This window comes from Parus major, chromosome 3 (genome assembly GCF_001522545.3).
Source record: "Parus major isolate Abel chromosome 3, Parus_major1.1, whole genome shotgun sequence".
NCBI lineage: Eukaryota > Metazoa > Chordata > Aves > Passeriformes > Paridae > Parus > Parus major.
This window is the reverse complement of record NC_031770.1, coordinates 102,237,358-102,260,578: the sequence shown is the minus strand read 5'-3', so window position 1 is coordinate 102,260,578 and position 23,221 is coordinate 102,237,358. Positions and strand designations below refer to the sequence as shown.

At 40.8% G+C, this 23,221-nt stretch overlaps 1 protein-coding gene across 1 annotated transcript in view; it reads right to left on the bottom strand.

Annotated features, from left to right (window-relative positions):
* Window positions 1-8,346: 8,346 nt before the first annotated feature.
* Window positions 8,347-23,221, bottom strand: part of KCNS3 (potassium voltage-gated channel modifier subfamily S member 3) — a 20,507-nt gene continuing 5,632 nt past the window's right edge. Inside the window, exon 2 of the mRNA XM_015623407.1 lies at window positions 8,347-10,546. Coding sequence (XP_015478893.1) covers window positions 9,016-10,497 — 1,482 coding nt within the window. The 5' untranslated portion in view covers window positions 10,498-10,546 and the 3' untranslated portion in view covers window positions 8,347-9,015. The remainder of the gene's footprint in view (window positions 10,547-23,221) is intronic.

Genomic DNA, 23,221 nt, shown 5'->3' with positions numbered 1-23,221 from the left:
ACCACAAGAAGGGAGAAGACACTTTGAAAAAGCTATTCTAAGACACACAGTCCTTTTACTTCCAAGCACAAGTGCAGGCAGAGATTGGATTTAGAACAACCCCAAGGGGAGGACTTGGGGATGTTGATGGATGAGAAGTTCAGTGTGACTCTGCAATGTGCCCTTGCTGCCCAAAAAGCCAATGGCATCTTGGGCTGTATCCAAAGCACTGTGGGCAGCAGAGCAGGAGGGGAGCTCCACCTGCAGTGCTGCATCCAGCTCTGGGGTCCCCAGCAGAGGAAGGACAGGGACCTGCTGGAGCAGGTCCAGAAAAGTCTACAAGGATCAGGGCTGGAGCACCTCTCCTACGAAGACTGACAGAGAGCTGGGGTTATTCAGCCTGGATCAAAGAAGGCTCAAAGGTGACCTTAACTGTGGCCTTGAGTAGACAAAGGGGAACTACAAGAGAGCTGGAGAGGGACATTTAACCTGGGCATGTAGTGACGGGACCAGGGAGAATGGCTTTAGACTGACAGAGGGCAGATTTGGATTGGGTGTATGAGAAAAAGTCTTTGCTATGAGGGTGGTGAAACAACAGAAAAAGTTGCCCAGACAACCTGTGGATGTCTCATCTCTGGAAATGTTCAAAGCCAGGTGGATGGGCCTTTGAGCGACCTGGCCTAGTGGAAGTTGTCTCTGCCCATGGCAGGGAGTGGGAACTGGACGATCTTTTTAAACCCAGATCTTTAAACACTCGATGATCTTCCAACCCAGACCACTGTTTGATTCTGTACAGGAGTCAAAGAGAGTAAAAGCTTCAAGACATGGATGATAAGATTTTCCAACAAAGCATCTTTGCAGCATGTTCTCTCTACAGACATGAGTCTTGCCTTCAGCCCCTCTTTCCTACCTCATTACCTCCTTCCAGTTGCTCTCATTACATCTCTTGTCTGTTTCCAGGTCTGAGGAAGCATTTTAACACTTGGAAAAATGGGCATTGGACTGAGAAGGACATTGTGGAGGAGGCACAGAAGGCTGCAGTCAGTGCCACCTGAGCAGCAGAAAGCTACTGGTGCAGAGGTATCTTCTTCCCACCCATCACCTGGAGCAGAGAGCATACAACAGCTGTGTGGCACAGCCAGCACGCAGATCCCCTACCCCAGTCACCACATTCCTTCAATGTTTATTTTCATAGGGACTCTCAGTGGCCCCCTAAAGGCTCTTGGAACCCTAAAGTTTGTTATGCCATTCCCGTCCTTGCACAGTCATTACTCCTATGACAAGGAAGAAAAGCCAGGGGAAGAAAGCTCAGAGCCACCTCTCCAACTTCATGTCAGCATTTGTTTTCAAGGAACACTTATGTTTTACAAACCCTTTCCAGACACCATAAAGCTTCTTGGGATTAACTGACACATTAAATGGAGAGCACAGATGTTTTCAGCAGGTGACAATAAAGCGAAAGCAGGCCAACAAAACCCACAAGTTCCACTGCAAGTGCCTTCGGCAAAGCCCCACTGCCCCACTTGCCAGCTCTCCCTGCACACCTCTGGAATGCAGCAGCTCCTGGGCACAGCAGCAGAGGTTACCTTTGCTGACAGACACCTAAAAGCCTGCACAGTAATGCTCTGACAGCTGTCCAGTCAGTCTGTATATGGCTAGATATATGCAATTCCAGAAGCGTTAAATTCCCATTTATAAAGGCAGTCTAAGAGCCAAGGGTACATTACTGCACCAGAATATGTAACTAGAACAAAACCAGATTAACACCTGAATTTTTATTCAACCTTTCATTCACTGAACACTGCCAGAACTTTAGTTTTGTGGCTTGAGATACATTAAATGTGCCATACTTATGCGTAAATTTGTATGCTGCTTAGGAATGCTTCTGGTGAGTTTTTAAATTCACTGTCAAGACTGAAATGCTGAAATCTAACTTCTCCTTCACATTCAGTGGCCTAAGAGAAATCTACAGATAAATACTGTTTATTATTTACTTTTATTCTTCAGTCAATACAAAAAAAAAATGCCAATGCAAAAGTGTGTGATGCCAAAGGCAAAAGTATAAAATATATAAATAAATTATAAAAACTACACACACACACACACACCCCCCTCCATCCTACCCAACAGCCAGCTCTCTTTCTATACCTCTAATTGAAGCTAATTTAATCTTTAAAATACCCAGTGAGGAAAAGCAGTGCTGTGGTTTTGGTAGCTGTGCTTTTGCCTTTTAAAAAAAAACTTGGAACAACATGAAAATCACTGTCCCAAGGGAAGTGGGGTGTTTACAAAAAAGTCATGTTCTCTTTTAACCACATTAAGTTCATTGTGCCCTTCGTTTCATTCAATGTTCTCCATCATCGGGGAAAGCAACACTGTTACTCCATCCCCCCTGAAATATTTAGAGAAATAAGAAACGAAGTGTTTTGCTTTCCACAGAAGAGCATATGGCTTTATAAAGCCATGCTGTCTGACACCAAGATCATTCTGGTTCATAAGCAATTCGCTCAAATGAGCATTCAACCAGCTTTTTGGCACCTGGAAGTATTCATTCAGCACCTTTTTTCCCAATGATACACAATCCAAATATGTAAGATTTCAACTGTGTAAACTGAAGAAATGGATAGTTAGTTGTGTATTTGAAGCTACACTACCTGGACTAAAATAAGGTTTTGGGAACGAAGCTGCTCCTAAAATACTTTATTTATAAAAATACCTAAAGTTCATAATTCAGGAGCAGGGAAAATCTCTTTCCATGAAATGCATGTTATTTGATGCTGTCAAAAAATAATATTGAGCTAGAGAAACTACTTTGAACTCTTTCATACTTATAGTTTCTAGGAAATGGGGTAGAAGCTGCAAGGATGATTTATGGCACGTGCAACACTTCAGAAAGATCCAAAGTCCAGTCAGCCTGAAAGGCAGTGACAGCACCACATCTAGAACCTGGCTCAGAGAAAAGCACATATTGTAGCTGTAATTCAAAGCCCGTGGGAAGAAAATACATTATTCCACCTCACGGAATGGGTTCAAGGCTAAATACAGAATTCTACCTGTGATTCAGTAAGAGCCCTTGGATTAACACAGCACATAGTAGCCTTCAAATAGCTGCTTTTAAACATCTGACCCTTCAACTTCTTCCTCACTTCTGCTTTCCCCACCAGGTCTTGAAGAGGCCAAATTCACCAAATTCAGTGATACTGTTTTACCTCCCCAAAGGCTCTTTCATACAGAGCTCATTATTTTCCTGCACAATCACATCCCTCTCTGGCTCCACACTGGGCCCCAGGAAGTGTCTGCTGAGCCCTCGAGGCTGCAGGGATCCCTCAGCCTGCATGGTCAGTGTTAAATGGGCAAAGGAAGAAAGGGAAGCCTGCATATCATTGCTTGTGCATGGTCCCTTGCTCCCTCTCACTACTGAGGCAGCTGCAGCAATAAAACAGCAGTGGCAGCTAAACAGTATTTCTGCAATTTCTCTGAGCCAAGATTTTTTTTTTCCCATCTTTAATTCCAGGACTTGGCTCCATTATTCTATTTGTATTAATGCACAGGGGCAGATTTTACAACACATGACAGAGTAAGGATATTTTATATAGCTTACAAGCCAAGAAATAATGCAAATTTGGGTTATAAAAGTACTGTCAGCATATTGCGCCTCCTTCTTTGCCAGCACCAGTTTGCTGCCTCTCATATTTTATTATGTGTTTTTTAAAATTACTACAGGAGGCTAAAATTCCACTTGCAAGTCATTACTGACTCTTCACGGACAGCTAGCAAGGCTTTTTGAGGGAGTCCAAATGAGATATCATGAAACCACAAGGTATTGATTCTCCCTCAGTGCTCCCCACCACCACCAGCCCTCATCCTGGGAACCCAAATCCTTGGCTAAAGGTTCATGGATCTGTTGGGGATGCTGCAAAGTCTCTCCCTCCCACTGGCAGATGTGATTTGGAGAAAACTGATGGGTGTATGGATGAAAGAACCCTTGAGCCACAGCTCTTGACCTGATAAAAACATGAGCAAAGGCTTCTCTCTCCCATATACTCCTTAAAAATACATGAGATGTAGGTGTTTCTTCAGCAAGTGTCACACCTTATCTGATCATATATACCTAAATGAGCTCTGTCCAGAGGGCAGAGATACAATTACATATAAATTCCAGCCATCCCCAAGGAGCTCTGCCTTTACTCCCTACCTACCTGTAACAGCCATCAGCCCATTCCACAGTGAATTACCTCTCACTACACCTGAGTGGTGCCAGTGAGATGGGAGGCATTGCCCTGAGTTAAAGTCAGTAACATCTTGCAACTTGTCCAGGGACACACAGCGACCTTTACTTCTGTGAGATTATGCTTGGACCACAGGCTCATCAGAAAAAATTAACTACAACTACACACAAAATTAGAAGAGAAGGTCTCAGCAAGCCATGACATTTTGCTGTGCTTGGAAGAGACACTGCAATTCTTGTGCAGCTGGAAAGTGCTGAGATGGTTCTAATGGCATCTGCTGCCTCTTGATTGACAGAGCATAAGCATTTCAGAAATACAGGCAACAGCATTGCAGCCACACAGCACCAGACAGCATTATTTACTGACTGTGACCAAGCTACTGCTATCAATCACAAACTGCACATCCAATTCAGGGTTATTGTGATTTTGTTTGAGAAATGTCCTCTTCTGGATGAAGAGGTATTAGCAGCTCCACAAACACTGTCAGCTAATCAAAAAATATTAGAGAAGCTCTCCACAGCTTAGTGGTTTTTTGTCACTTGCTCTAGACGTTAGGAATATGTGGAAATGAATAAATGTATTAATACACAGCAGCCTGTCAGGAGCCCTTGGCATGCTGTGAGCCCATGCACTGCATTTGCCAGTCAAATCTGGCCTGATACTCTCAGCAGTCCCTGACAGCAACCTGCTCACATGGGAATCAGCAAGAAGTCTGCTTTTACATGGAAATATCTGGCATTATCACAGAATCACAGAATATGCTGAGTTGTAAGGGATGCACAAAGAGAATGAAGTTCAACTCCCAGCCCTGCAGAGGACACCCCAGTTATCACACCACGTGCCCAAGACCATTGTCCAAATGCTTCTTGAGCTCTGTCAGGCTTGGTGCTGTGAGCACTTCCCTGGGGAGCCTGTTCCAGTGCCCAGCCACCCTCTGAGTGAAAAACCTTTTCCTGATATCCAACCTAACCTGCCCTGACACAACTTCAGGCCATTCCCTCAGGTCCTGTCACTGGTCACCAGAGTGAAGAGATCAATGTCTGCCCCTCCCCTTCACAAGGAGGTTGTGGATTGTGAATTTCTATCTAAGCCATAAGTGATATTCCATTTACAGGCTTGACACAAATGTGATGTTTATTTACCCCACATTTATGTTCCACAATCTGAGCAACACCGTGACTTCTTACAAAAGCACTGCCTGCACTCACTAATTTCATCCCTGCTAAGCTTTGCTTGCTGCTCTCCAGGTGGATGGAACATGCCTTTCTGGATCCAGAAAGACCCTCATTTTTAGACATGAAAATTTTAGACATTTTTAGGCTGCTGGATTAGAGGTTGGTCGGGAAGGGGGGCCAGGGTAGGAACAGGAGGGGATAGAAGAGAGAAAGAAGGAAAGGGGACAAAAGCACTGGTGTAAAAAAACCCCAGGAAATAAGTGAAAAAAATATGAGGACTCTTTCTGTCAACTTCTTTTTTCTCTTTCTTCTGAGGTCCTCTCATGCTCCTCCACCACCCTTTTGACTAATTGCTTCCCGCCTTCTCCCATTTCTCTTTTCTAATTCCTCCACATTGGACTTTTTCCTCTACTAACATATCCCAAAAAGCAGTGCCAGTGTCAGAGCCTGCCCCTGGCAAGGCAGGAGCTGTGGGCAGTGGGGTGATACCCCTGCCTGCTGGAAGCCTCTCAAAGAGAGCTGCAATGCAGTGCAGTGCAGTGCTGCCTCCCCATCACACACTAGGGAAAGCCAGGCAAAGGTGGATGCTCCTGTGGAAATACTGGGTATCGAAAGGGAAGAGTTTGGCATCAAAACAAAGAAAGGAACAACATGCCAGTAAATTGTTTTGTATAAAATCAAACAAATCTCTCCCACACAAAATGGGATGCATGTCTAAACAGTAATCTTCTCTGTGCTTTGGTGTCTGAAACAGAGCAGCTTGGTGGTGAGAATTTAGGAAGCATTTTTAATGCAAAAAAAAATGTGATTCAGGAAAAAAAACAATATCCAATATACCTTCTGTTGACACTGATACCACAAATCAACAATATGCCACTGTAGACCAAGGAAGAAGGCAGATTCAATAAGAAACAATCCCCTAGAATGTGCAGTATCTCAGTCTTTGCTCTCTGCTTCCCTCTGGCACCCGAGGTTTGTGACACTCCCTAGCAGCACTGCAGATCTGCCTTGAGGAGCATCTTCTGGCATGAAGCACAGCTCACATCCTGCTCACAGTCACGCCTCTGTGAAACCAAGGTGCTGGATTTATTCCAGCAAGGGGATAAGGATACAAGAAAGCCACTTTTAAGATACAACTGATCTGAAAAAGGCCAAGATATCATCACAGAAATCAAAATAGTGCACACTAAATGATATATGGATCACCTTCTGATGTGTTCCCAAAGATATATCTCGCTTTGCTGCAAGATGTGTCAATGCATAAGGAAAGTCAGAGGAACTTAAAAAGTGTAACAGCCTTAAGACTGATTCATGAGTTAGATAAAAAGCTTATCAATTTTATGACAAATTACCAGTCAGTAAAATTTAATCCACAAAGCTGTATATTTTGTGATCCTTGAGTAATGCCTGATACACAAAATGAAATTTTTCAGTAGCACTTTTTCAACTATTTAATACGATTTCTTGCAAGTTTTGTTGCATTACAATACTTTTCATTGCTTTTGATCTTCAGTGGCAATGTACCATATATATATAAATATATCTTTACATGGACACCAACAAGAGATTTTCTTTGGACAGAGAGTAACTTTTTTACTGCTATTCTGTTGGTTCCTATTAGATTCATATGCACAGGCATATTTAGTATTTTGTATTTTTGCATCTTTTTAATGTCAAATGTTCAGCAAGAATAAATCACATTTAGGCTAACTTTGCTTTTTGTTATTACTACAAGAACTATGGGAAGAATTATCTTTAATTGTCTGTGAAGTATCACATACCCTTACAAGCAAGTAACAAGCCAAATCTGAGGTTTCTCCAAAGCTCAAAATATTTTCTTTATGTCCCAAATCACTATATTGATGCACAGCAGTCCTGAGACACATCTTTACAATGCATATGTTGAAGCTTTTCTGTTTCGTTTCTCCATGTCAGAAAGAGGTTAGAGCTCTGTGACTTAGTAAATTTAAGTGCACCTCAGTTATTTAATGCATTTTGCAACAGAAAATCTGGCAGACACATGAAAAATAAAGTTTCTGCAGTAGCTAAAATCAATTGTCATTTTCTGGCATCTTACTCAGTTCTGAAGTCAATTCCTACAGAGTTTTATCTTCTTGAATAGAAGCTTAGTACAGGTATTTGTATTTGACCCAGTAATATTAAAAAAATAAAATATTCAAACCTCTCTTTAAGGAAAATATTGACATCACAGTGTCTTTGATTCCTGTTGCCCAGCATCTGATTTAGTCACCAGACAAATGAAAGAGAATGAGTGTTCAAAAACACTATGGGCTATAAGGTCCACTTAACACTCTAAGGTCCTTGAGCTTCTCCAGCACTGCTTGAAACAGAGCAGAGTTAGCTGGCTGCTTCAGAAATCCCTGGAGAGGAGGGGAACACACAGAGCTGCAGGACTGCCAAGCAATGAGCACTGCTCCAGCACATGCCACACACCAGGAAACCTGCCACCACCAGCAGATGAGCTTTAGAAAAATGAGCTGAAACAGTTCCAACACGGCAGTGCCCACCTTACCTCTCTGATGGGCAATATATGGCAGAGAAGAGGACGTCCTCACACCTCCACTGCCCCGCACCTCAGCCCTGGACACAGACCCAGCACAGCAGCCAAGGTGCTGCTCCCACTGCCCCTACCACTGAGGCAGCAGCCCCCAGCAAGAGCTGGCTGGCACTAGGGAGCAGTAACTTCTGAAGACCACCACAGGTGTTTGCTTCAATGCCCACAAATCAAAGTCCCTGGGGAAGCCATCGGGGTGGCCTTAATCACAGCAGGATCCCCTCCAGGCACCAGAAGTGCTCAGGGTCACAACAGCAGAAGAGGTGGCTAAGTGGTACAAAAAGCTCCAATCCTGCTTAAACCAGACACTTCATCCTGGGACTTAAGACTTAAAACCTTTAGGACCCGATAGAGCTTGGCCATGGCTGGATCCTAGGAAAAATATAGGCACAATGGGAATCATTTATTTTAACAAACTAAAAATGTATTGTGCTTTTGAAATGAAATTAATAAATATTAAGCTTCCATGGAGTAAAAACATTAAGTACCAATATATATTTTCTGCCCCAACTTAGGAAACGGGTTCCTAACTCTAAAATTACATAAATGTGTTAGTGAGCACAGTTTTACATGTACACAATTCCTTCATTTATCTAATGTATTTGCAGGTAAAAACTTAACTAACTTGTGCAATAGTTCTTACATGTTTGCAATACATGTACAATACAATCTCTACCTGAAGAACAGAAAATTGTAAAAGCAAATTCTGTGTAAGATACGAGACTGCTGCAGGGGAAAAAACAATGAACAAATTGAACAACAATACCCACAGAACCAAAAAAACACATATCTCACATTTAAAACTCTCTTCCCAACTTTTTGTCTCAAAAATGCGTAACATTAGTTGTGCAAAAACTAAACCACTATATGAGGCATATTCTAAAGCCTCATATAAACAATGAAGCTTTTATGGCATCCTCAGAGCAAAGAATGTCCAAATATGGCTGAGAGTTAAGTACCCTGAGAATCAACTGCTCTTAATGAATTCACTGAAGTTCATCAGTCCGCATTTACCAAGAACAAGAAGAGAAATAAAGAAAAGCAAATGTGATTCAACTCATTTTCCTGTACCATTCTCTAAAGATACTGTGTTATAAACATCCTCCATATCTTGGATACTGGAGGCATCTGTTGAATCTTGGTCGCTGACTACGATTCCTACTGAAGAAAGGCTAGAAATGAAGGAGTGCATCTTTTTTGCATAAATATCCCTAATGTTAAAATAGGGTAGGTCATTGCTTTTCTCTTTGCGGTCATTGTTGCACTGGTCTCTATCAATAGCTTTTTGCTTTTGGTAGTACTTAGAAAACTTGTTGAAAATAATGGTGATTGGAAGTGCTACCACCAGTATCCCACAGATAATGCAGAGGGTGCCGAGCAGCTTCCCGGCAAGTGTGACCGGGTAAGTGTCCCCATAACCAACAGTGGTCATGCTGATGGTTGCCCACCACCAGCAAATAGGGATGCTCTGCAGTTCTGACGAGTCATCATCCTTCTCCACAGAGTAGACAAGCACTGAAAAAATAGAAATCCCAACTGACAAAAACAAAAGCAGAAGTCCAACTTCTTGATAGCTGTGTCTCAAAGTGGCGCCCAAAGACCGCAGTCCTACGGAGTGCCTGGCCAGTTTCAGGATGCGGAATATCCTCATTAACCGCAGGATCTGAACCACTTTCCCCATGTTCTCAATATCTTCACTTTCTTCTTCCTTCGTGTCCACAGCCAGTGTGGCATAAAATGGGATAATAGAGACAAAATCAATGATGTTCAGTGGTTTCTTCCAGAACTTCTTTTGACTTGGAGCAGTGAAGAGCCTGATCACTAGCTCAGCAGTAAACCAGATGATGCACGTAATCTCCACAGCTTCCAGCACAGGGTCTCCAATCTCCCTGTCATTGGCATCCAGCCTTTGAAATTCTGGCATGCTGTGAATGCACATGGCCACAATTGATGCCAGAACAACACTCAGGGATGACACGGCAATTAACTTGGCAGACAAGCAGTATGCAGGATTTTCCATCCTGACCCAGATCTTCTTTCTTATTTCACCAAAACACAGATTATCAAACTTTTCTAGCTCTTTATCAAATATGGATGACTCTTCATTGGAGGAGTCCATACTGTCGTTGCTCTTCTGATCCCAGTCTTTATCAGGACCTTCTTCTTTCCGTTCTTGGTACCGATTGCTGCAGCAGGAATCAATAAACAGCTCATTTATCCCCCAGTACTCTATTTCCTGGCAGAAGGAAAAGACACAAAGTTCTTCCATAACGTGAAGTTTGCCCGTATAGTAAAAATTCAGAACATACCGGAACAAGGAAGGATTCCTGTCAAAGTAATATTCCTTGTCTGCCACACTATAATCATCACACAGTTCTAGAATAGCCTCTTCTGAATGGCATTTGAGAAGTTTTCCGAGTCTGGTATGGGGAAATCGGAGCAAGGTGCTTTGATCCACTGATTGCTTAAAGCCACCCACATTTAAATTGATAAGTTCTGCATCTTTGCCAGGTCTGCGGAAAAATTCACCATAAACCATTTTGGACAGACGAGTTCCACAGCTGTCTCTCAAAGAGATTACATAGAACCTGAAAAGAACATAAGATATTGTTAGAGCATTTAATTCAGTTTTGCTCTTGTGACACATTCTTTTCTCCATCTCTGGTTACTGTGAAATGCTGTAACAAAACAAATAAAAAAAGAAATTAAATTATAAATACCCTTATTCAGCATTTCAGAGTCATGTAGTTTTAAATTAGTTTAGCTTACAAGCTTTAGCAAAGTTTTACAAAGCTTTAGCAAATTTGAAAGCAGTAGGTTCTGGCTTAGGTCTCCTTTTTACCAGGGTGAAGAAAGACAGCTGAATTCATCTGCAAATCAGTCTCTATTTTACTATCACTCTGAAATTAATAGGCATGAAATCCATGTACTTCAATGATGCAAAAAATCTTTAAAGAGAAAACTTGTCAATCAATCAAAATATTTAGGATAAAACTTTTGAGCAGGTTTCTCTCAATTATAGTTTCAGTTGAATTGTATTAATTTATATGATGTTGCAATTTGTAATTCACTTGTTCCAATGTTATTTGCTTGAATGTGGACTAGAATTACTTTTGCTGACATATCAATTCATTTACTTCTAGGGTAATCCACACAAGAACATTCTGTGTTCTTGAAAACATATCAAAACTGCATTTGAAGCTTTTCAGTTCCTGACTTCAGAATGCTGCAGCACATATTTGGGTATCTGCACTGCCTCAGGTACTTTTCTATCTGCCTTCCTACCCACCTGAAGTGTCACAGCCCTTTTACAACCTTGGTCAGTTCCACAAGCAATTCCTATTCTGCCACAGCAGAGCTACAACCACTACAGCAGTGCTGGGAAGTTGAAGTGTCATGTCTGGAAACATGGCTTTCAGAGATGGAACTTCCACAGTAATTTTTCCTCAACAACTACCTGTGGACACCTGCAGATGGACAGAAGGAAGTTTAATGTTTCCATATTTTACTGTAAATTCAGCTGAAACTGAATTCAAAAGGCAGTTATAGTTACTAGTCAGTAACTAAACTTTTACAGAACCGCTTTCTTCCTTTCCTTCCAAGTCGTTGTGAAGCCAAAACTCACAGTTCTTACATTTGCCATCAGATTATGTGTAACTTCAGATCATGAGGAGAGCAAATGTTTTTGATCTCTGACACTTAAACACTAATTGATGTACACTAAGCTAATTTATTTCAATTCTGTATGGAAACCAATTAGTTTTTAATGTGACAAGACAGTATCAAAACCCTCCTGTCCTAACAGACAATATCATATGGGGTCATGTTCAGCATGTAGAGCTGGGGGAAGAAGAGGGAAAGGGGGGGTGACACTCAGATTGATGGTGTTTGTCACCCCAAGTCTCCCCAAGTCAACATTAAATGTGATGGAGCCCAGCCTTCCTGGGCATGGCTGAACACCTGCCATGGGAAAGGGGTGAATGAATTCCTTGTTTTGCTTCACTTCTGCTTTACCTATTAAATGCTTTTTATCTCAAATCATAAGCTTTCTCATTTCACCTCTCTGGTTCTCTGCCCCATCCCACAGGGGGTAGGTGAGCATGGGGCTGAGCTGCCAGCTGAGGTTAAATCACAACAACATATAAATTATTTTGCACATTTAGATTTAGTTTGAAGGCAAGTATTTGCAAGCTAATAGAGTGGTTGTAAGACATGTTTGCTCCAGCCATTTCCCAAGGCTTCAGTTTTTAGGAATCATTAAGATGTAAAATAAGACCATTGATCTCTCCTCACAGAAGGGCAGCAAGACTCATCTGATAAACATCACCACACTTCACTCACGATCTAGAGCCAAGCTTTGTTTTATAGCACTATAAATAAAAAAAAAAGCCATAAATCTGGACTGGGGTGACTGGAAGTCAAAGTATATTCAGTATACCCAAAAACCCTCTAGTTATTGATTCATTTTAAGTCAATAAAATTTCCACTTCTAGCAATTCATTAACACAAGAACACTGGCAGTGTAAGTGAGCACTATAAAAACCAGGCAAGATCTCAGATCATATAGTCATAGAACTAAATAAACAGAATAAAATGGTTAGTCAGAAGGGACCTACACAATCATCTCATACCCACCCTCTCTGACAGGGACAGGACACCTTCCACTAGACCAGATTGCTCAGAAGCCCATCCAACCCAGCTTTGAACAATTCTGGATTAAGTGGGATGAGACATCCACAGCTTCTCTGGGCAACCTGTGCCAGTGTCTCATCAACCTCACAGTAAAGAACTGCTTCCTAATAGTCAATCTAAATCTACCCTCCTTCAGCTTAATACCACTATCCTCCTGTCTGGGGGCACTTCTGACCATGACAAATAATGACAAATGCAAAGCAATTTTTACTCTGAAATAGCTAAAGCAAGAACCTAGTGCTCAGCAAATTCTTAGTACACTTGAGTGACGTACTGTTGAGATAGCAATATAAAACCATATTGATTATGCTGATTATATTCATAATGGTGCCTTCATGAAATTGCTCTGTATAATAAATTCAGTGAGCAATAATTTACTCCTTTATTTTGAGGGTACTGTCATAATTTGTACAATATTTGTGCAGAGAGAAAGTGGATCTTGCTTAGAAAGAGCATGATCCAGAACCTGCTTAATGTATTACTACCATTAAGTGATGTTTAGACTACAGAAAGAACATACAGGAAAGATTCACAATAACTATGTCAAGAGCATCTTCTTTCTTCTGAAGAATGTCTTGTCTTGCAGAGACCTTGATTCCTGAGCCACAGACCAGGACATTGCTGTTTCAGCTACCATCAGAACGATTTGTGTCATTTTAACAAGTGACTCAAGCCATAGGGTAATGACCACAGATGACAACTTTGGTCTCAGCACAATGTGCTCTCTACTCATGGAAACCCTTTATTCACTCAGGAAACTTTTTCCCTCAAGGGTAAAACTATGCTCAGCTGGAAATGATGTTTTCCTGAAGTGCCAAGGCCTGTTTCATGAACATCCTAAGAACAAAGAACTACCACAAACTTTGTAAATCTCAACTTGAAGTGCAACATTAACCTCTTTGGTCTTCTTCAAATACAGATAACATAGTAAACTGGTAACTATTCCAAATCACACAATTCTTACCCTGGAGAGAGAATAAGAGAGCAAATAAACACATACCAGATGTTAGTTACTTGTTTGCTTTAATTGCTTCAGCTGTTTCAAGGAGCTACTGGATAAGAATTCATATAGAATAGAAAATGAAATGACACAGAAGAAAGATGCTTACTGGAAGAATGAACATTATTTTCCAAGATAATGAAAAAAAACCAACAAATAGAAGTTCCAAATGTTGAGCTTCAGGGCTAAATAAAAGCCAGTCATAAGGAAAGCTGTGTATAAAGGATACAAACGTTAGAATAAAAACCAGAATGACAGAATCTAACTCTTCCCAGTCCAGTTTGGAGATGGGCTCTAGCCAGTGCTTCTGCAGTCACACATTGCTGGTGAGGCCACAGGCCCATTGTCTGGCTTGGAAGGGGAGTTGCAAATTTCTGGGTATTTAGCACGCTGTGAAATCCCTAAAGCTCACAAAAGGGGAGTCACAGAGACAGTTTGCAGATACAGTCCCTTTGAGACAGCTACACCACAGATGTATAACACACCCCAAAGTGCTGTGGTTTCTAACCTCTTCTGGAACAAATCCCTAAGAGATTTTTAGTGACCATGTGCACCCCCATACTATACATTTATTTGTCAGCAAAGTTCCTCTTTCTCAGTTATGTTTTGCATAGTATCTACAGAAAGTCCCCATTCTCTGTGAGGTCCTACAACACAAGCTTCAAAACATCTTTTTTGATATGTTGAACCTTTGAGCATGGTAACACCTTGGCTACTAGTAATTCTAAATAGGGTCAGTTTCATCTTTTGTTAGCATTAATCTGTGATTATCCAGGCACAACAGAAAGAGTTGAACTGGTTGACAGCTGTAGTGCTCTGCTTCTTAAAATACTCAAAGAGAGCACATGCCTACAGATTTTCTAGAGGTTTCCTTCATGGCTATGTTGTCTTAGCCTCAGCTCATGTTTCCTGCACACTTACACTCCATAAACCCCCCAAGATTAAATACACATTTTAGCTTGGTTTCCTCTAAGTAGAAGGAACATAAATAAAAGGTCCTAGTCCTGCTCACAGAGAAGTCACAAGGGTTCTAGCACCGATGTGAACCTGAAAGGGCACGCAAATCCTGGCAATTCTAAAGTGTTTCCAGAGTTCAAATTCATTTTTTCCCAAGGAATCTGATAATCTTGGTAGATTTACATTTTAGGGTTCCAAACTCTGGAAATTCAACTGTGAGCAAATTCCCCCTAAAGAATCTTACTTCGTCACTCAGCCATGCCCAGGAACCAGATTTTGTCTCCTGATGATGCAGACAAACACCTGGGCTGTTTCTTCTGCTAATTTCCTGACAGTTAAGAGCTTCTACAAATCATCCAAGCTGCACACGTGCAGGTTCTGACACCTAAGTACTTCTAAAATGCTGTGGATAACAAACCATAACAACCTTCAGCTCAGGATCAACATTTCACTGATTTTTAAGTGTTTGAATTTCTCCACTCATCATAGGGCAAATACTTGTCTAATGCACCACCTAGAAGTGCTACAGATTACAGTTTCTGACTCACTGAGCAGAGAAAAACATTTAAATGCATATATAATATACTCGATCAATCACAATTAGGGATTTGGACTGAAATCCAGTTAGCATGACTTAAGTTGTTGTCTGTCAGCTGGGCAGTAATAACTGCTTTAGCACACTTAATTAAGCCTGGAAAAATGTAAGGTAATATTAGTTAGCACAGCCTCTTTCACTGTGATATAAGCTGCAACATCCAACTCTCCTGTGTAATACTTGACACAGTTAATTGTAAAGTCATTCACAAACTATGAGGCAGAGGTTAACTTTAAAAGGTCAGCTAGCACAAACATCAAGACCATCTGAAGAAACTACTCTGTGGTTATGGACATTCTGTGAGGCAAAGAGGATAAATTAATCAGCTAAATTCTTTTCTCAGTTGTAATTTACTTTTTATATTCCACTGGCAGTATAATCCTTTAAGCAGAATACTGCATTAAAACACCATGAAAATAATAGAATTATACAACTACATTTATTTTAAAATTGATTCAGTACAACCTCCTAGAAGACCTCAGGTAAATAAAGTTTGAGTTGAAGTATCCAGGGAAAATTTTGTTCTGATGTTACTCCCATGTAAGCCTACTTGGCTATGTTCACCCCAGCACAATTCTACTGTCACCAGGCTGTTTTAGAAACTAAACTTGTGCCAAATGTTTATGGAACTTTGCAATACAACAAAGATCAGAAAGAGATGATCATCATTTGGAAACAACAATAGCTGCCAGAAGCACTGCTGACATTCAAATGTAAAATTATTTAAATATTCATACCTGTCAAAAAACAGCCTTCAAATACAGGGCGTTAAAAAAAAGTCACTTCCTCCAAAAGACTGATAAGGAAGAAATGAAGCTGTTATAAATGAGAGTAAAAGAACATTAGCAAGAATAGAAGAACAAGCATCTCCAGCCCATGGTTCACACCACTCAGCTGAGGCAGAGGTTTTCGGGGCTGAATCACCAGAGGTGGGGCCCATCTCTGCCAAGACTAGGTAAGAGGCCTGTATGAGTAGTGCCATAAGGTGTGTAACTTCCAGGAGACTAATACAACATGAAATGAATCCTCCCAAAGTGAAATTCTGCTATTTCCACTATGAGGATGCAGGTGAGGACAGGGGACATGCCAAGAGTTGGGTATGAGAGAGGGGCAAGGGAAAACGCACCAGCTACAGTCTGCACAGAACAGAAGCTTCTTTGGGAATGCAGTCTGTGATCTGAACTGCCTTCTCATATACATAAAGAACAAGTAATAACACCTAATACCACCCAATCATCAGAATGTCACCTTGTAAACTGATTAAAGTGAAAAAAAAAAAAAAAAAAGAAAAAAGAAAGAAGTTATTCTCTCTCTGACTTGAAAAGCCCCTGGAGATAACACACATTATGAGACTTAACAAGGCTTGCACCTTGCAACGTTCCCAAAGGCACTGCAATTTATATTCTGTTCATATAAATTTAAAGATCATTATCTGCAACTAAGTGGAAGTGACAGATTAAAATGTGCCTGCTTGAAAATCAACCTGTAAATCCCCATCACTTAAACCCAGACAGAACGCTGCAGCTACCACACCTGCTCCACAGACAGCTCAGACAGACAGCTGACCACACTGAGCACTTCCTTGTGTTCTGTGGTCCCAATGGCTGAAGTTCACAGAAATATCTGACATGATACCAAGGCACCATTACAAGCAGGTCAGTGTTGCTGTGGTTTGATGGTAAAAGAAATTGTTTCTCTCCAGGTTATTTTGGCAATGATCTTGTTTGACAGGTTGTATTAATGGCACCTATCAAGAGCACAGCTTCAAAACACCAAGTACTATCTGAAGTGGACATTGGAACTTTTAGGTACCTCTGTAATGAGCGTAATTTCTATGGATCCCTTCCCCAAATTATTTTTTGTGCCCCATTTTTCACTGAGTTCCCCATTGTTTCCACTTGAGTACTTCTCCAGTGATCACAATGAACATAAAACCCTACTGTTACCCTTACTGCAGTAATTTGTGGTACCATTAGTTGTCAAAAATATCTGATACATGATCCCAACATCAGACACTTCCACATAGAAAAAATTACTCAGTATAAAAATATATCAATACATACTCTTAAAAATGATTCTTCATTCTCCCTTCAACATTGATAAGTCTAGAATCTACGATCCTCGGTGAAACTGCAATTCACTTATAAAGGTTGTGTGGTTTTGAAAGGTTACCTACCTAAGCAAGGAAAATAATGCAGATACCCAGAAACAGAGCAGCATCCCTGAAGTCACACAGTAGATAAGTGGGCCCACAAACAAGCCCACATCCCTCTGACACCATTACCTCCTTCACAGTCTCCTCAAAATCTAACCCACACCACTCCAGGTCCTGGTACCCTGAGACATGTGGGCCCAGAGCCAGCAGCCAAATGCATTCTGACAGATCAGCCTTAGAGCAGCTAGCAAAATAAAATAAAACAAACAAACAAAAAAAGAAAACAACAAACGCACCTCTCCCCCAACATATTTATCTAGCATAGAAAATCTAAATACAATTCCTGTATTTACAGTGCAGTTTCAGTGCCCATAGTTGCATTGAGGGGCTATTATGGCAGAGGTGAGAAACTGCCCCATCTATCCCACCACAACTTTTCCATGCCTAACAAAAAGGGATGAACAATTAGATATGTATTTTCTCTAATACACAGGTCCATGAACCATTGAAGACTTTCCTGAGTTTTTAAGGAGAGTGTAAATGGTTCACAAGCCTCTGCACAGTGGCAAATTATACTCACATAGAGCCATAATTCTTCCATATTTAGGAAAGGAATGCTGAACTTGGTGCAATTCAGAACATTCTTAACTCTTGTGGAAGGGGTACAGAGTGTTAAGATTTAACTCACTGCCAAGGAGACTGATCTGATACTCAAAATCTTCTATTTGTTTGTCCATCCTATATTTTCTGACTGCAATGGACACAAAATCCAATCACAACATTCAGCTTCACTGGGTGAAAAAGTTGTTCTGAACAATCTAAAATCTATGCAGTGCATAAAGTAGGACCTTTCCTCCTTAAACTGGAAAGAGACATGAACATAAACACCAGGATTATGTTTTAACATATTACAGCAGAAAAAACGGTAAAGAGACCTGAAATCAGTCCTGCCTGTGCTACCAGCAACACCTGCACTAGCACAGCCAATAGCAGAGCTAAAAGGGCAATTCAGCTGCAGAGCACAGGGCTAGCACAACTCACCTGGCTACATGTAACTTCTGAATCCATTATAGCTGTACTCTGCAAAGTCCTGGCTTTGGGATAAGCTGCTTGAACAAAATAATAATTTCCCTGCAATACTGTTCAGGGTGTACTTCAGCCCATTTGATGGAGTTTTTTTTTTAATTCATTTAGAAATAAGATGCTTAGATTAGTAATATACCACTGAATACAGAAAACAGGCTTGAATGGACCTTGAAAAGTAATATAATTCAGCTTCTCTCCCCCTCTTCATGGCAAAATCAGCTACTTCTAGAAAAACTTTGGCAGATGTTTATTTAATGTCCCATGATAAAGCCTCTCCAGAGAGGTTGTGGAATCTGGTCCAGGGCTTGAACACCCTTGTTCTCTCAAAATTACTGTCCTAACATCTACTTAAGCATACTGTGCTGCAGTCCAGGCCCATGGATGTGTACATGTGGAGCATATTTGGAATGGGATGGAGTCACTGAGGACAGACAGCAGAAACCAACTATCTACAAATTCTCCACAAGTCAGTTCCTTCCTTTGCTATATATTTAATTTTACTTGGCAGTCTGAGAAGATAAAGTTACACTGCATTTATTTTTTTATGTTTTGAAAAAATTATATTAATTTCAGAGATAAACAAAGGTTTTCTTTACCACGGTGAAGTTCTCCAAGATATTCAGTCTCTTAGGCAACAAGAACACAACCAATTGTTATTGTGAATATTTTGAGTGAAATCTTAAACTGAAAATCTGTAAAAACACTTGTGTTTGCAGCATGTTAATCTCACTAAAGGAGTCAGTACTGTTCAATATAAATTCTCTTCACCCCAGACAACTCTGAAGCAGAGCTTCAAATCTCACATATAAGTTCAGCAGTCTGCTGTGATCCAACACTCACTTTCAAAGCATCCAAGTAACTCTTACAATGTGCTAGGATGCGTGACCTGAAGCCACAGGCTGAGGAAGGACAAGTGGAGGCAGCTGGAGAAAATATCTGCAAGAGATGCATGGTCCAGAGCCACAGCGCAAACCTTACCCACACTGAGGCCTCCAGAAGCCTTCATTTCTTGGAGCACTCAGATTTTGGTACATGCTCACTGCTCCTACACTGGACATCGTTTAGTTACACCACTCCTCTTGACTTTCCAGGTAGCATCACAAGCTAATTTGTGGTAAAAAGCTCCTTTGGAGATCATCTTGTCCCACCCAGTGTCAAAGCCAGTTCAGTTCAAGAAGACTGTTCAGGGCCAACTGATTTTTTTAACATTTTCAAAATTTCCCAAATTCTCTGGTGACCTGATCCAGTCAGACCCTTCTTATGGGGAAAATATTTCTCCTAAAGCCTAGTTAGACACTCTTTTGTTCCAGTCTGGGTTCAGTGACTCCTTCTTGTCGCTCTATTAGGAACGGCGAGAAGAACGACACAGACTCTCTAGGGAGTCGATCAGGAGAATTTCTCTCTGGTTTATTACCTCAGGTCTTTTTTATAGACCGATACATGAAAAGTACAGAAAAGAAACTCTTATTGGTTAGTAAACTACCACATCACCATCATTGGTCAGTGGGGTTCACCACCCCTCCACCTTCTCTTGCAAGAAAACAAGGAACAGACAAACAGCACCTGCAAGGCTGTTTTCTGTCTCTGAGGATTGTTTTAATTCCTCCTTATGATTTCCCAGGCCACTTTCTCAGGCAAGACTGAGAAAGTTATGTGGCCTGCTATTCCACAGGCAGTATGCTGCCTGCTTCACAGTTAGCATCCATACCTTCTGTGGAGCTGCTGGTTACAGCCTTGCTGACAAAGCCCAGGGCCTTCACTGTGAGGGCACTGTTCTCATTTCTGTTCCATGTCCTTCTCTACTGAGCTTCCATTCAACCAGCCCCCCAAACTGTTCCATGGGGCTACTTCATCCCAGATGGAGTTTCTCCAGGATGCTGACAGCTCTTTTAACAGCATCCCATCAGTCAATCAGTGTATTCCTAGTCATCTCAGTCCTTAAAAAGCAAAGGTGCTTTCCCTGTTTATGTCAACTTGGCTATCCCCACAAAGCATTCAGCAGAAAGAACATTTCCAGAAAATGTGTGAAGTGAATATGTGACAGGCTAAGACATGAAATTGTATCACTGCACCACTGTTCAATTGAATATTCATGGAAGCTGAATTGTCATTGTCATTGCACACAAAAAGGAACAGCCAGCAAGTAAGGTTTTCACAAAGTAAGTTATCAGTCCCAACCAGTGCAATTCATTTCAGCACCTGTTAGTATTATCATGTATTGTTTTTTCAGGAAGCGTTGAGTAGACCTGGATTTATATATGCAAAGTAATATCCCACACTGGCACAATCTGTAAGGTACTGGAGGGGCTGTGTGTGGGGGCTGGACTCTGGCTAGTACATGTGTTTGCACAGCCCACAACAATACAGCCATTTAATCAACTCAATGTCAGACCTTATAAAACTACTCTGCTGCCATTTTCACTATTGTCTTCCAATGACAAAGTTTGGAACAGATATAAAACCCAATCAGATTAGAAGAAATTTCAAAATTCCAAATCCACCCCTTTGTCTTCTTACTTCTCCCACTTTTTTTTTACAAATATATTTTTCTAATGTTTAAGATGACCCATACAGATGTCCAGAGAGGGGAAAATGAAGGTGTGTGGCTGCATAAATCCTAATCCCACAAAATTAGCAGATGTTTTGTGGAAGACCTGAACAGGACAAGGGATTTCCTAGCTTTCTGCCTGGGCTTAACTTCAGCTAGATAGATTCATAAACTCCCAGAAGAAGCCCCAAGGATTTTGAACGCACCACACACCAAGAGCTCCAGAGGATGATCTGAGATCCTAACTACACATCTTCCATTAAAGAATTAGACTTAATTAAGCATATGCAGTGCATTGGAAGAAACTAAGAACAACACATATTTGGGTGATGGTAGTTTTTCTGCACAAGCTGCTGCTTGAAGCAAAGTACCACTAAACATCACAAAAGCAAAAACCTGTTTGGCCTTAAAGACAGTGCTAATCTACAACTCTCTAGAAGAAAAAGAAATTAAATGGTATTTTTTTTTTGTTTCTGTCTACTTTTGAATGAAGTACTTCAGTATGTGCTCAGTAAAACACTGGAGAGAAAAATAACTTCTGCCTCTCACTTCATTTGTGAGGCAGTTTTCCCACAGCCCCCAAACTTTGTATCTGAATACAAAAATCCTTAATATCATCTGAAATCAGTAATATTTATCACTAAGAGAAACATGTCTGATTGCCTAAGACTGAAGTCTCGGGGCCAGGAGCTTTTAGAGGTGCCAGCTGAGACTCAGTCCAAATTTTTCAGAGACTTGGTCCAAAGTTTTCAGATAGAGCTGAATATACACAAGCTAAAGGAGTATTTTCAAGTCACGTTGAACTTAATACAAGATAATGAATAAAAAAACCCTGTACTCAAGTATTGCCTCAAACCAGGGGTTTTGCTCAGCTCCAAGGATAAGTGATAGCTTAAGAAGGCTGAAACATATCCCCTGCCTCTAGCAGTTACAGAAGACCTGAGAAAAGACTTGCTTCATGGTCAGGAAATGGATGGAGCATCCCAGAGACCCAGGAACAAGCACTTTGCCTAGCAGCAAATCTGCTTGCAGATTAAGCTTTTCTCACTCAAGATTCACAGGTTTTAGTATGAATCCACAATAACTTTTATTTGAGCATCAAACACACTATAAGCTAATTTTTATTTTGTTTTGTTATTTTCTATCATAACAAATTAATCAAAGTTAGTGGGAAAAACTTCTCCTTGCCTGGCCTAACATACAGCAAACTAAAACAAAATCAGAACTCCCAGAAAAGAACAGCTTACAATGAGAACATAAACACCATTACTGTTTCCAGACTAATAGCACTGAGCTAAAATATCACCAAGAACTCATTCTATCCCCCTTGTCCAGATCAAGCTTTTACCAATTTCATGGGTGAACTAAAAGAGCAGTATTGATCTATGCTGGCTGCCCTTTTCAGAGCAAACATTGCACTGGACAGGAAGACACACAGATCTTCTTAGCTTAAGAAGAATATACAAGGCAGCATCATTTTCAGCAGCTTATTCAAGGGAAAAGGTGTCTGCCTCTAAAATGTCAGCCTGAAACAATCATTCAGTGCTTGTCACTAGCTACAGCTAAACCATGGAGGACTGATTTACATTTGTGCTGCAGTAATGAGTGAGCTATTCTCAAAATGAAAACCTAACTTATGGCTCTATTTGCTCTTCTCTCAACAGGCAATAAATGGAGTTCATAAAATTACAAAGCAGCTTTGGAATCGTAATCTAATTAAATCAGCAGTAACCGACTGAAATAACTAAAGAATTTTATACGTATATATAAGATAAAGCCTTAAATAAAAAGGACTCTTTAGGACATACCAAGTCTTCTACCACCCCTGTTTTAAACATGCTGACTGACAACAATTGTCCAGGAAATTAATATTGTAGATTTATAATTGCATCTCACAAACTATGAGATTAATTCTTCTCACTGAAGCCAGGAGTGAGAACTCCCTAGCTCACTGTAACACAGGTAACCTGCCTGTACTTACATGTGAATCAATAGTCAATGTGTTAGGCTCAAAGAACAAAAAACAGAAACATGAAATTCTGTATGGGGCACAGAATTGTCAACACTAAGTTTTACAAGACTGAAGTACAAGATAGTTTTTGTCCATAAATCTCAGCACTTTAATAAAGTGCTTGAGCTCCATGCTTTGGAAGCTCCATGCTTTGGAAGCTCCATGCTTTGGAAGCTCCATGCTTTGGAAGCTCCATGCTTTGGAAGCTCCATGCTTTGG